The following is a 12,456-nucleotide window of genomic DNA, read 5'->3' as shown; positions in this document are numbered from 1 at the left end:
TTTTTTCCTCCTTTTTTTATTGTGTTTTAAATGAAAGTTTACAGTTCAAGTTAGTTTCTCATACAAAAATTTATGCAGACATTGTTATGTGACCCTTGTTGCTCTCCCTATAACGTGACAGCACATTCCTCCTTTCCACCTTGATTTCCCATGTCCATTCAACCAACTCCTGTCCCTTTCTGCTTTCTCATCTTGCCTCCGGAGAGGAGCTGCCCATTTAGTCCCATGTATCTACTTGAGCTAAGAAATACAGTCTTCACAAGTACCGTTTAATGACTTATAGTCCAGTCTAATCCTTGAAGAGTTGGCTTCGTGAATGGTTTCAGTTTTGGGCTAACAGAGAGTCCAGAGGCCATGTCTTCTAGGGTTCCTCCAGTCTCAGTCAGACCATTAAGTCTGATCTTTTCACTAGAATTTGAGTTTTGCGTTACACTTTTCTCCTGCTTCGTCAGGGACTCTCTATTGTGTTCCCTGTCAGGGCAGTCATTGGGTAGCCAGGCACAATCTAGTTCTTTTGGTCTCAGGTTGATGGAATCTTTGGTTTATGTGGACCCTTTTGTCCTTGGGCTCATATTTTCCTTGTGTCTTTGGTGTTCTTCATTCTCCTTTGCTCCAGGTGGGTTGGGACTAATTGACACATCTTAGATGGCTGCTAGCTAGCTTCAATAAAGCCGTTTTTTTTTTTTAATTATTCATTTTATATACATATATATATAAAGTTGCCATTGAGTTGATTCTGACTCATAGCAACCCCATGTGTGTTAGAGTAGAACTGTGCTCCATAGGATTTTCAATGGCTGATTTTTCGAAAGTGGACTCAAACCTCTGACTTTTTGGTTAGCAGCCAATTGCATTAACTGTTTGCACCACCCAGGGAAATTAATTTGCATACCTAAAACCAAACCCACTGCCATCGAGTCTGACTCATTCTGACCCTATAGAACAGAGTACAACTGCTCATTAGGTTTCCAAGACTGTAATCTTTACGGAAGCAGACTACCACATCTTTCTCCCACTGGGCAGGTGGTGGGTTACACTGACTAGGAGATTTTTCTCTGCTATAACCAAAGCCTTTAAAACATTACATCATTGAGGGTAGTGATTCTTTCCCAGACACCAGATAAAATTTGGAGAAAAGTGTGATAAAGACCCAGACTATGTTCTTTAATCAAATGTGAATAAATAGCCTTTTTAAAAGAGAGAGATAAAGGAAATATGGTACTATACAGCATTCCATTTTCTCACCAGTCTTAGATACGGAGATAAACTTGGCATTTTGAGGCTAGACACTGGGGTGCCATCTTATTAGCTGAACACCTCAACTCAAATGCCTCCCAAGTCCGGACAAATAACAATGTGTGAACTCCATACAGATTCAGATATTTTTAAAACTATGAAGCCTACAAAACAAAACATGTTTTTCAATCTCTACTTAAAATATTTTCATCCTTGTCTTGAAGTAACTCAAAATAATCCCACTCTCTTTCTACTTTCCCTGCACCTCCCTGCATGGTCTACTGATTTTAGTCCAACACTGATCATAATCAAAGCTACATTTATTGGGCATGCTTTATGTACTGGGCACTGAGATAACCACTTTTTGAAGATTTTCTCTTGTGATGACAGCAACCCTGTGAGTTAGGTACTATTACCATCTCCATTTTTACAAGTGAGGAAACTGAGGTTTCAAGGAAGCAGGTGATTTGCCCAAGATCACACAGCCAGAAAGAGGTAGGACTGGAATTTGAAGCCAGGCAGTCTAATTCCATAGCCCATTGACCACTACTCTGTGTTGCCTGATACTTAAATTATACCTATGTGTTAATTATCCTAAGGTTTTTTGAAGAATTTAAGCCTAAAAGTTTCTCTCTGACCCAAGATTAATCATGCAGTTTGTTTACTCCCAGCAACCAACAGAGTCGTACAGACTGTACAAGTTGGGACACTAACTTCTGGGTGGAGCATTACAACAACCAGTACGTAAGTAGGCATTGACTTTCCAAATATGTCCTCTTTCTCAAACTGTACAAATGGAGCATGTGGGTTAGACATACAGATCAGTCTACAAATGCCTTTTATGAAAAGAGCTTAATCTCAGCATAGTGATAATAGGTATCATTTCATTTCCCCTTGATTAGATTGTGTGTTTTGTTTGAATGGAGGAAAATTTTTCTTTCTATCTCCCAACCACACTGCCTTTGAAGCTGAATAAAATATTTGTATGCCTAAAATTAGTGAAATTTTCTGTCCAAGGTAGATTTTTCCATTCCAACTCAATCAAGAAGCTATTGTGAAGATTATACTCAGTTTGACTCATCTTCCTGATTAGTTGATTATATTCTTTTAATTTCCTAGATGAGTGTCTCTCAAATACATCTCTGTCACCTCCGTTCTAAGAATCTTCCGTCTTTGACTTGATTGTGGCAATAGTTTCCTAAATAACCACCTTGCTTCCATATTCATCCCTTTCCAATCCATCTCCCAGACTGCTACCAGGTGCCTTTACAAAAATAAAGATTTGATCATGCCACTCCCTGCTACAAACATTTTTACTTGCTCCCAACTGGCAATGGAATAAAATCCAAACCCTTAGAATAACATTCAAAAGTCTTCATCATTCCACCACTCCCTTTTCTATTGATGCTTCTCCAGTCAAACCAAAATACTTTCATATTTCTTAGTAAGCAAAGGAATATTGTCATTTGTCTGAATTCTGGTATTAATTGATAAATGATACGGGACTTACAGATGGGCAAGATGCCTTCTCTATTAAAGGTTAGGGCTATTCCAAGATTTGTAGTGGGAGGGTGCAATCTGATAATCACTGTTCCTACGAAAGCTACCATCTCCCAACCAGCAGGTACTGTCAATATCACTTCCCAACCTTCAGTTTCAATTGAAATCCCCATTTGCTCCCCTTCAGTGAATAAACAGGAAATCTTTATACAACATTGCCGTGCCTCAACACCTTCCAAGCAGAGATCGTTCATCCAAAGGGCAGCAAAATATTCTACTAGTGCCAAACATCTTGAATACATTCTGGGGTGGGGTATATAGTTTACGTTTGAAAGTTAGTGGAAAAAAACTGAACAATGGCCCTAATTAACCGCATGCACACATAAACACACACTAGGTCAATCTCTCTTTCCTAGGAAGTCAGCCCTCGAAAAATAGTTTGCTGACCATACATGTTTGCTGGGTCACAGATCTGTGCTTTCCCTAGAGAGTTCTCTCTCATGTCCACTGATTCTTTCTACTCATTCCTGTCATCCAATCAAAGGCAGAATACATGTTCTTACAGGGGCTGTCATGGATTTCACAGGAAACATATTCTGCTCTTAAGTTCTTTTAACCAGGATGTATGGGAACACCCTGGAGGCCCCGAATGCGGCAAACGGTTAAGTGCTTGGCTACTAACAAAAAGGATGGTGGACTGAGTTCACCCAGAGGCACTTCAGCAGAAAGGCCTGGTGATCTACTTCCAAAGGTAATAACCATTGAAAACTCTGTGGAGCATAGTTCTACCCCGACACACATGGGGCCACCCTGAGTTGGAGTTGACTAGAAGGTAACTGGTTTGGTTTGATTTTTACGGGGAAACTCTACACAGGCGATCTACATAGACAAAGGTCAGGAACATCAAATCCTTCCCTCTGTTCAATGTAGGTTGCAGCCTATGCTTTCTTAAGATTCTGGAAGGTATACATTTTTGCAACAGTCTGTGAAAACCCATCTAACTCAACATTATGGAACGAGATGAAACCTCTCTTCATTCACCGAATGTTCTGCCAGAAGAAATCTTTGTGTTTTTGTCAAGGTAGATGAACAAAGCATTTCCCTCTATAGCCAAGTCTCGTTTAAAGCTACATTTAAAAGTTTAATGGTACATATTTCTACCAGATATCTTTCCTCCAAATCATCTGGATTTTATAGACTATTTGTCAGTACACTTTCTGGCAGAATTCTTGCAATGAAATTTATTTGTTCAGAAGGAGTTTCAGCTTTACCATCTATTGACATCTAAATAGGTCAGAAACCAATTTGTTTAATACAATAGTCCTGTGCTCTAGAACTAGACATTTGTCATTAGAGCATCTGGGCAAATGTAACCCAGGAGTATAACTTGGGTCCTCACAGCAGTTGAATCCCCAAAGTAAATATGCCTCTTCACATTCTTTGGGAACCAAACCACTAACCTCGTGGATGGTTCCCTGAGTTTTACTCCACACCAAGCATTTTTCACACACTTCTAACAGACTTGGGTGGACCTTATTTATTACCACTGCAAGCTTGGAAGTTACTCAAGTGGCTCCTCAAAGATTTTATGATCATGTAGATCTTTATTAGTCTTTATTTCTGTCATTATTATTTATTTCCTTTTCAACAGCACATATGGTTTAAGACAAATGCAGTAGCTTTTTTCTCTTTTCAGTCAAAGTCAAGAGCCTCATCCTGGCATTGTTATCGTGCTCTTCAAAGCATTTCCAAAGTGAGAAAACCATATGGATATCACAGTGGAAAGTTGCTGCCAGCTAAGATGGGCTTAACCCTGCCTGTTTAATAGATGACAATATTTCCTTTAAATCTGGGTTTAAAGACCTAATGCCTGCCTGCTCTCCATTTTCCTTTCTGGCTACTGCTCAACAAGACTTCTTTCGTTGCCCATAATTCTTCCAGTTCCACCTCTGAGTATTCACATTCTCCCATCACCTCTCAAAAAATATGTGTGTAGGAGTGTGTGTGTGTGTGTGTGTGTGTGTGTGTATCCACATGGTTAAACTAGGGAACTAGGGACAGATTTCTCCATATTTTCTTTCAAGATCTTTTTTTTTGCACTTTCTATTCTATTCCATCAAGAATAAACAGATATAATACCACATGATTGATTATACAGCATAATACCAATCTTTTAAAAGATTAAAAAGATAAATATCTACAGGCCCTTAAATTTAAGTAGCAGAAATGCACAAGACAGTAAGCTTTCCTTGTAGGCCATATTTTTACTTTGAGATCGCAGATAATGTTTAAAGCTTGCATTATCACACACCTCATTTGTTTTCTCTCTCAATATGTGTACAGTTTTTATCTGTTCAATAATTGTATTTCTTACAATATTCAAGGCACTGTTTTAGCAAGTGTTGCAAACCAGTGCCTAGAGCATCTTGGCAAGAATCATAAATGAGTAATTTGGGGCTGGTAGGGACTATGGCAAACAGAAAAGTACATATCTTGTCTAAAGATGAATACAAATAGGAAATGCAGGCTCATTATTAACAGAGAATGTAGATTATCAAGAGAAGCCAAAAATTGGAATGTTGTTATAAAATCTTCCAATGTTTAAATATTAGTATCTACATCAAACATTTGGAATTCTTTTTCAGCCAAATGAAACATTACAGGCCAACAGTCTTCAACCTCTATAAATCACAATTGGTTTGTAATGGGATAGACCAGACCAGACCAAGCCAGGAGTCCAAAATGAGAGTACTCACTGCAAAAGGGCAGATTCAGCAGCAGGAGATAGGAAAAAGGAGTTCACACAGAGCTCGGTATGTGTAGACTGGGGTTTTTTAATCTTGGCACCATTGACATTTTCGGCTGGATAATTCTTTGTCGTAAGGGGTTGCCCTGCACATTGTAGGATACTTAGCATCTCTGACCTCTGCCAATAACACCATCTCTCCCAGCTGTGACAACTAATGTCTCCAGACATTGCCAATGTCCCCTGAGAAGCAAAATTGCCCTCGGTTGAGAATCACTCAGCTGAAGATTATGGCGGTAAGAAGGAATAGGAATTGGTGTCAGGGTGCTGTCTCATCTGTTAGTGGATGAGTGATGTAACCAAGGTGGGAGCACAGAAGCATGGAGAGTGGGAGAGAGCAAGTGAGCAGTCATAGAGATGTGGTAACAGAGGTCAGGGGCCTCCAGAGGACTGAAAAGAACCAGAGGCATGGAAATCTAAGACTAGAACCCAGGAACAAGGACTAGGAACAAGGCAATAAACAAGTTACCCCAATCAGGGAAAGAAGAGAAGTGGGATGATGGATCAGGATGACTGCCAAGTTCTACTTTGAACTAGGAACATGTTTGAGTTCAAGTTTGAGGCAGAAAACATCTTACAGGTGGGAGTTGAAAGACCTAAGCTATAGGGATTAGAGCAATGATGAGCAGGGGACATAGAGGCCTTCTAAGCAGAGATGGCAAAAAGCAAGATGAGGTTCATTTATTAGAAGGCTAATTCACCATTCCCTCTCAAGGACCAGGAGTTTCGTCACAGCTGCAGAGAATAGTTCTGATCCTGGGACTGATATTTTATAACTCTAATAAAAAATAAAAACAAGCTCATTGCTGTCAAGTTGATTCTGACTAATGGCAAAACCACTTGCACCACCCAGGCTACTTGTAACTTTAACAGAAACCCAGTAAAGGCAGAGACCTGTCCATGGCATTCCTTTCTGGGGATACTGGTAGACCGTGTCCCAACTCTTTATTAGCCAGTTTCCTTTGTCATCTGAGGAGAAGGTTGAAGCCAGGGTCTCTGGAGACACTTCTGAGTGGCGTTAAATCTTATGGTTGCCTCCCTGGGAACAAGCAGAAAGTCATTCACTGTTCTGAAAAGGCTGACTCAGAGTTTCTATTTCCATTTTTATGCACAATTTCCTCTTTTGTCCTTGAATAGTTCAAGATATTTAAGAGTCTGCCTGCCCCAGGGGTCTCGAATTGGGAGATGCACTGGTGTGGCCCACAGCTGTTTTGTCTGAAAACAGTATTTTAAAAGTTGGAAATGTTTCACATTAAAAATGTAGATATCCAGCTACCCTTCAAAAACTAGAAGCTCTGGCAACACTAAGCCCTCATTTTCCACATAGAAGCAATTGGCTAGAAATGAGTAGCTGTTGTCTGGTGAAGACAAATCTAGTGCTGTCCGCTCACCCAAACACCAGTCCCCCAACTTGGACTGTTTCACCCATTAAAGTTCCTACCCCGTGGGCATTTACATTATGAAAAAAAGGGCAAAGGAAATTTAACCACTGATTGTAAACAGTATCGATCTAATGACATTACGACTCAAGGTCTGTCCATTTTTTTAGAAAGCATGAGTCTTACCAGCAGCACCTCTTCAATTCTACCAGGGTCCATTGCAAAAACTTCCTCATTCTCAGTTTCCACAGTTAAAAAGGCTATCCCCTAAATAGTTCCCTCTCCCTTGCTAGGTAAGACAGTTTCCCTTCACACGATTAGTGTCTTAGGCTGGGTTCTATAGAGAAGCAAAATGAGTGAAGTATATATATGTAATATATATGTAGGGAGAGAGATTTATCTCGAGGAAATGACTCATGCAGTTGTAGAGGCTGGCAAGTTCCAAGTCCTTGGGTTAGATGTCAGGCTGGAGGCTCCTCCTGACTTGCAAAGCTACAGGGGCTGATGAACCCAAGATTGGCAGGTCACACTGCAGGGAACTGGCTCATGGGCTGCAGAGTTTGACAGACCTTCAGTGCAGAAGGCCACTGGCTCAAGTCCCAAGTAACAGAGAACAGATGATGATAAGCCAGATGCAGGATCCAGAGCAAGTGAGTGAGCTTTGCCAGGACATCCATGTATATATTGGATGCAGGCCACAGCCCTCATGAAACTCCCTTTACAACCGATTGGCTGATCACTTCAGATCACATCATGGAGGGTGTCACGAGTTGAACTGTGTTCCCCAAAAAATGTATGTATCAATTTGGCTAGGCCATGATTCCCAGTATTGTGTGATTGTCCACCATTTTGTCATCTGATGTGATTTTCCTAGGTGTTGTAAATCCTATCTCTCTGATGTTAATGAGATGGGATTAGAGGCAGTTCTGTTAATGAGGCAGGACCCAACCTACAAGATTAGATCATGTCTCTAACCTCTTTTGAGATATAAAAGAGAGAAGCGAGCAGAGAGACATGGGGGACCTCATACCACCAAGAAAGCAGTGCCAGGAGCAAAGCGAGTCCTTTGGACTCGAGGTTCCTGTGCTGAGAAGCTTCTAGACCAGGAGGAGGTTGATGACAAGGACCTTCCTCCAGATTTGACAGAGAAGAGAAAGGCCTCCCCTGGAGCTGACACCCCGAATGTGGACATGTAGCCTACTAGACTGTAAGGGAATAAACTTCTATTTGTTGAAGCCATCCACTTGTGGTATTTCTGTTATAGCAGTACTAGACAACCAAGATAGAGAATGACTACATCGTTACATAACTGCCAAATTACATCAGCTAAGTTGACACACAACCTTAACCATCAGAGCCAGCTTCTTTCCCTTTCTATCCTCCCCAAGGAAAACTTCCTTCTCTCCTTCGAAGTAAGCTTCTGAAAGCCATGACCATTGTTAGCAGTAGATCCTACCTCAGGCTTCTTATAATATCTTGTCACAGGAAGTGGCCACTGTCAGGACTCTGCCGTAGTCCTTAAAGATAGGCCCTAGACAGGCTAGTTAAGAAAGAGGTCCAGCTACTTTAACAAAAGCCTTAGAGGACTTTGGGGGAAATTCTTTCTTTCTTTATAATTCAGGAGTTGGACCAGAGCAGGAAGGAAAGCACTGCTCCATGAGGTCATGAGGGGCCCAGGTTTCTTCTGTCATGTGAAAATACCATGTTTCCCTCACCCATGTGATCCAAAATGGCTCTTGACTGCTTCCATATTCTAGCCAACGAGAAGGAAAATGAGATAGTGGAGGGCCTGGACTCTGGCTCAGAAGGCCCCAAAGTCTGGGGTCATTTTCTCTCACACCCCACATTTATTCCATCAAGAAAACTGTTAGTTCTATCTTCAAAATATACTTAGAATCCAATCACTTTTCCTCACGTCCCTGCTACCACCATGGTCCAAGTCATGCTCATCTCTAACTGGAATTATTGCAATAGTATCCTAACTGGTCTCCCTGCTTCTACAACCCCCACTCCTGCAACAGTCTATTCTCAACATAGCAGACAGAGGAATCCCTCTATAATAATAAATCGGATTTCCTTTTTCCTCACTCAAAAATCATTAAATGGCCTCCCATTTCCCTTAGAGTAAAAGCCAAAGTACTTCAATGACCTACAAAGGTCTGCATGATCTGACCTCCCACATACTTTGTTGAGCTTCTCCCCTTCTACTCTTCCCCTTTCTATTTCAGACATACTGGCATCCTTTATGCTTCTGAAATATGTCAGACACACTCCTGCCCCAGGGCCTTTGCCCTGGCTGTTGCCTCTGCCTGCAATGCTCTTCCCCGAAATATCCACATGACTACCTCCCTTACCTCCTTCAAGCCTTTGCAGTTGTCACCTTCTCAATGACTCCTTCCCTGACGCTTTGTTGAAAGTTGTAACCACCTCGCAGTTCCCCTTATCCTGCTCTATATTTTCATTTTTCTATAGTACTTACATCCTTTTAATGCACTATGTAATTTCCTTTTTTATTATGTTCATTGTTTGTTGTCTATCTCCTCCTGCTAGACTATAAGGTCCACAAGGGAAGAAATCTTTGTCTGTCTTATTGAGTGAAGAATCCCAATTAGCTAGAATAGTGCCTGACAAATACAGGCACTTAAAATTTGGCAAATGAATGAATGATCAGGCAGGAATGATGGTTGCCAACACTGGGTTGGTCCCTAGATACTTGGTTGGGTCTAAGTGAGGTTTAAACACTTAATTAAATATGGAGGCACTTGTAAACTATAAGGTAATACACAAACAAGATATAGTAATTAGACAAAAATATGCCCTCAAGTGTTATCTTTATCTCCTCAAGGACTTTGTAGGACAAGTTGCTGAATTCTGCTTTAGTTTTCTCTCTCCTCCACCCACTCCTACCCCTTGCCATCACCATCACACTTAAGAACATCTGTTCTAAACCATAGCGGAATTCCTAGCTTATATTTCTCATTAAATATTTAGCTGGGCACCATTCACCTCCTCTTAAAGATCCTTCTCAATGCTCCTCTGAACTTGTCCTTTCATCTAACCTACTTATTCGGTTTCTGCAAGACCAGAAACCTCTCAGGTACAGGACTTCCTATCTGAAGGGATTCTGTCCAGATAAATCATTCATCCTCAAGGTTGTCTTCTACCACAGAGAATATGAAAGAGTAGTGGTCGGTGTCCTTCAGCAGGCCCTGTGATCATGCCAGCCTAGCAGTTTCTGTCACGGAAAGGAGGACATCTCTGACTTTTTATGAGGATAGTGATTTTATACAATTAGGCGCAGTGATGGTTAAGATTGTGCGTCAATTTGGCTTGGCCATGATTCTCAGCATTTTGGCAGTGGTGTGATGTTGTCCTCACTTCCCTGTTGAGATCTGATATGTGATCACCCCCATGATGGGATCTACTGTGAGCAGCCAATCGATTGAAGGGGTGTTTCCTTGGGCATGTGGCCTGCGTCAAGTGTGGGTAGACATTCTGGCCGGGCTCAGGGGCTTTTGCTTGTTCTGGATCCTGCAGCTGGCTCCTGTTCATGTGATCTCCAGTTCTTGGGACTTGAAGTAGCAGCTTACTTGTGGTCTTGCCTCCCAATCTTGGGATTTGTCAATCTTCACAGCCTGTGAATAACTCTGCTCTCCGACCTTCCAGTCTTGGGTTCACCAGCCCCTGTGGCTACGTGAATCAGTAGAAGCCTCTATTGTGACCCACAGACTTGGGGCATTACAGCCTCTACAACTGCATGAGCCATTTACTTGAGATATATATAGGTGTGTGTGTATATATATATATATAAAATATATATATGATTTACTGGTTTTGCTTCTTTAGAGAACCCAGCCTAAGACAGGCACCTTCTAGAGATGTTCTGTGCTTGGGGAATAAGATTCCTTCTTATTATTGCTTTGAGTTTTGCAAAGTGATTCAGACAACCACCTGGGCCATTTGGCTTCAGAATTACTAGTAGCCTAAAAGAGCAGGTCACAGGCAGGAGGAAGGTGAGGGTGTCCTAGTTTGCAGGCAGAAAACCAAGACAAGGAATTTAGGACTAGGCTGGAAAGGATTTTACAATGGGGAGGATCAGCCTTCAGGAGCAGAGAGGGTAGGATTAGGTCCTAGGCCTGAAAAAATAGGAGAGCAAGAGAAAAGCTAGTTCTTGGTCACTGCAGTAGGACATGCTAAAGAACAAGGCAAAATCCCAGGGATAGAACTATGGGGTCAAGATCAGAGAGATGCTAGTGGCAACACTGACTTAGAGGTGAACTCACAAGCTCTGACTTGAGACTTTTAAAATTATATTTGGTTCTGAATGGATTAGTAGCAGAGACAGTTATTTTTTAAACATATGTTAAACACCTGTAATATGTTAAGAATTGGACTAGGACGTTATGCTGAGTGAGATAAGTGAATCACAAAAAGATAAATATTTTATGACCTCACTTATATAAAAAGACAAAAAAAAAAGGCAAATGCAGAGAAAACAACGTTTATTGGTGGTTACCAGGGTGGGGGTGGGGGGGAAAGACAGGCTAACAATGATGGGAAAATTGCATTGATTAAGGATAGGGTTGCACAGTTGATTATTGTAATTTCTGTCAATAAGTCCTATACCTGTAAAACACTGAACTGGAAAAAGTTTTGTCATAGATATATATACAACAACAGCAACATAAGCTGAGGCTGCTTATGTTTAACCAAAAATCTCATGAGATTTGGTTCCTTGATTTGGAGGTTTAGGGTCATGGTTTCTTGGGACATCCCAGATAATCAGCCTAATAACCTGTTTAGTGCTTCTGTTCTGCCTCATAGTTCGTTGTGTAGTGCCTGGGATCTTAAAAGCTTGTAAGAGGCCATCCAAGGCATAACACTTGGTCTCTGTCACCTGAGGCAACAGAGGAAGGAGAGTCAGGAATAGTAGGAGGATATGGAATGTGTGGCTAAAATTGCTTCCATGAACAACTGCCTCCTTTGCCATGTGACCAGAAGAACTGAATGGTGCCTGGCTACCATTACTAAACATTTGATCAAAGATCCTATAGAAGAATCCTGATCAACAAGGGGAAAATGTAGAATAGGATTTCAAATTCTTGTGGACTTCAGACTTTCTGGTGCCAAGGGGGCTGGATGAACCTTTGAAACTATTGTCCTGAGATGATCTTTAAAAGTTAAACCAAAAATATCCCCTGAAGTCTTAAAACCAAAGAGTAGTTTAGCTTAACTAGTAAGAAATGTCTTCCTTGAGCATTATGCTCTTCTAAGAACTATGTATATGGGATTAAAGTGACAACAGCAACTCCAAAGATCAGATAGGAACCTTAGGGGACATTGAGTTTATGTTAATGGGGAAGGGACAACCCAGAAAAGGAGGGTGAGAATGACTGCCCTCAAAGAATGTAATCAATGTCACTGAATTGTACATGTAGAAATGGTTGAATTGATGTATATTTTGCTATGTATAGTCTCAACAACAACAAAAGAGAATTGTACTAGGCACTGGGGGTACAGAAATAACAGTCATTG

At 41.1% G+C, this 12,456-nt stretch overlaps 1 protein-coding gene across 9 annotated transcripts in view; it reads left to right on the top strand.

Annotated features, from left to right (window-relative positions):
* CMKLR2 (chemerin chemokine-like receptor 2) overlaps window positions 1–12,456 on the top strand; it is a 57,182-nt gene that overhangs the window by 40,048 nt on the left and 4,678 nt on the right. For 2 of the 9 annotated variants that reach the window (XM_049887952.1, XM_049887953.1), the window contains 2 exons: window positions 1,908–1,980; window positions 5,382–5,549. The exons of 3 other annotated variants lie outside the window; for them this stretch is intronic. In XM_049887952.1, coding sequence (XP_049743909.1) covers window positions 5,386–5,549 — 164 coding nt within the window. In that variant the 5' untranslated portion in view covers window positions 1,908–1,980; window positions 5,382–5,385. Of the gene's footprint in view, window positions 1–1,907; window positions 1,981–3,650; window positions 3,818–5,381; window positions 5,550–12,456 lie in introns of those variants that run through there. 4 more of the 9 variants (XM_049887956.1, XM_049887957.1, XM_049887958.1 and 1 more) reach the window with 3 other exon arrangements.

The sequence above is a fragment of the Elephas maximus genome, chromosome 6 (assembly GCF_024166365.1).
Source record: "Elephas maximus indicus isolate mEleMax1 chromosome 6, mEleMax1 primary haplotype, whole genome shotgun sequence".
Classification (NCBI taxonomy): Eukaryota; Metazoa; Chordata; class Mammalia; order Proboscidea; family Elephantidae; genus Elephas; species Elephas maximus.
Note: the sequence above shows the minus strand (reverse complement) of the source record. Positions and strands in the feature narration are given on the sequence as shown.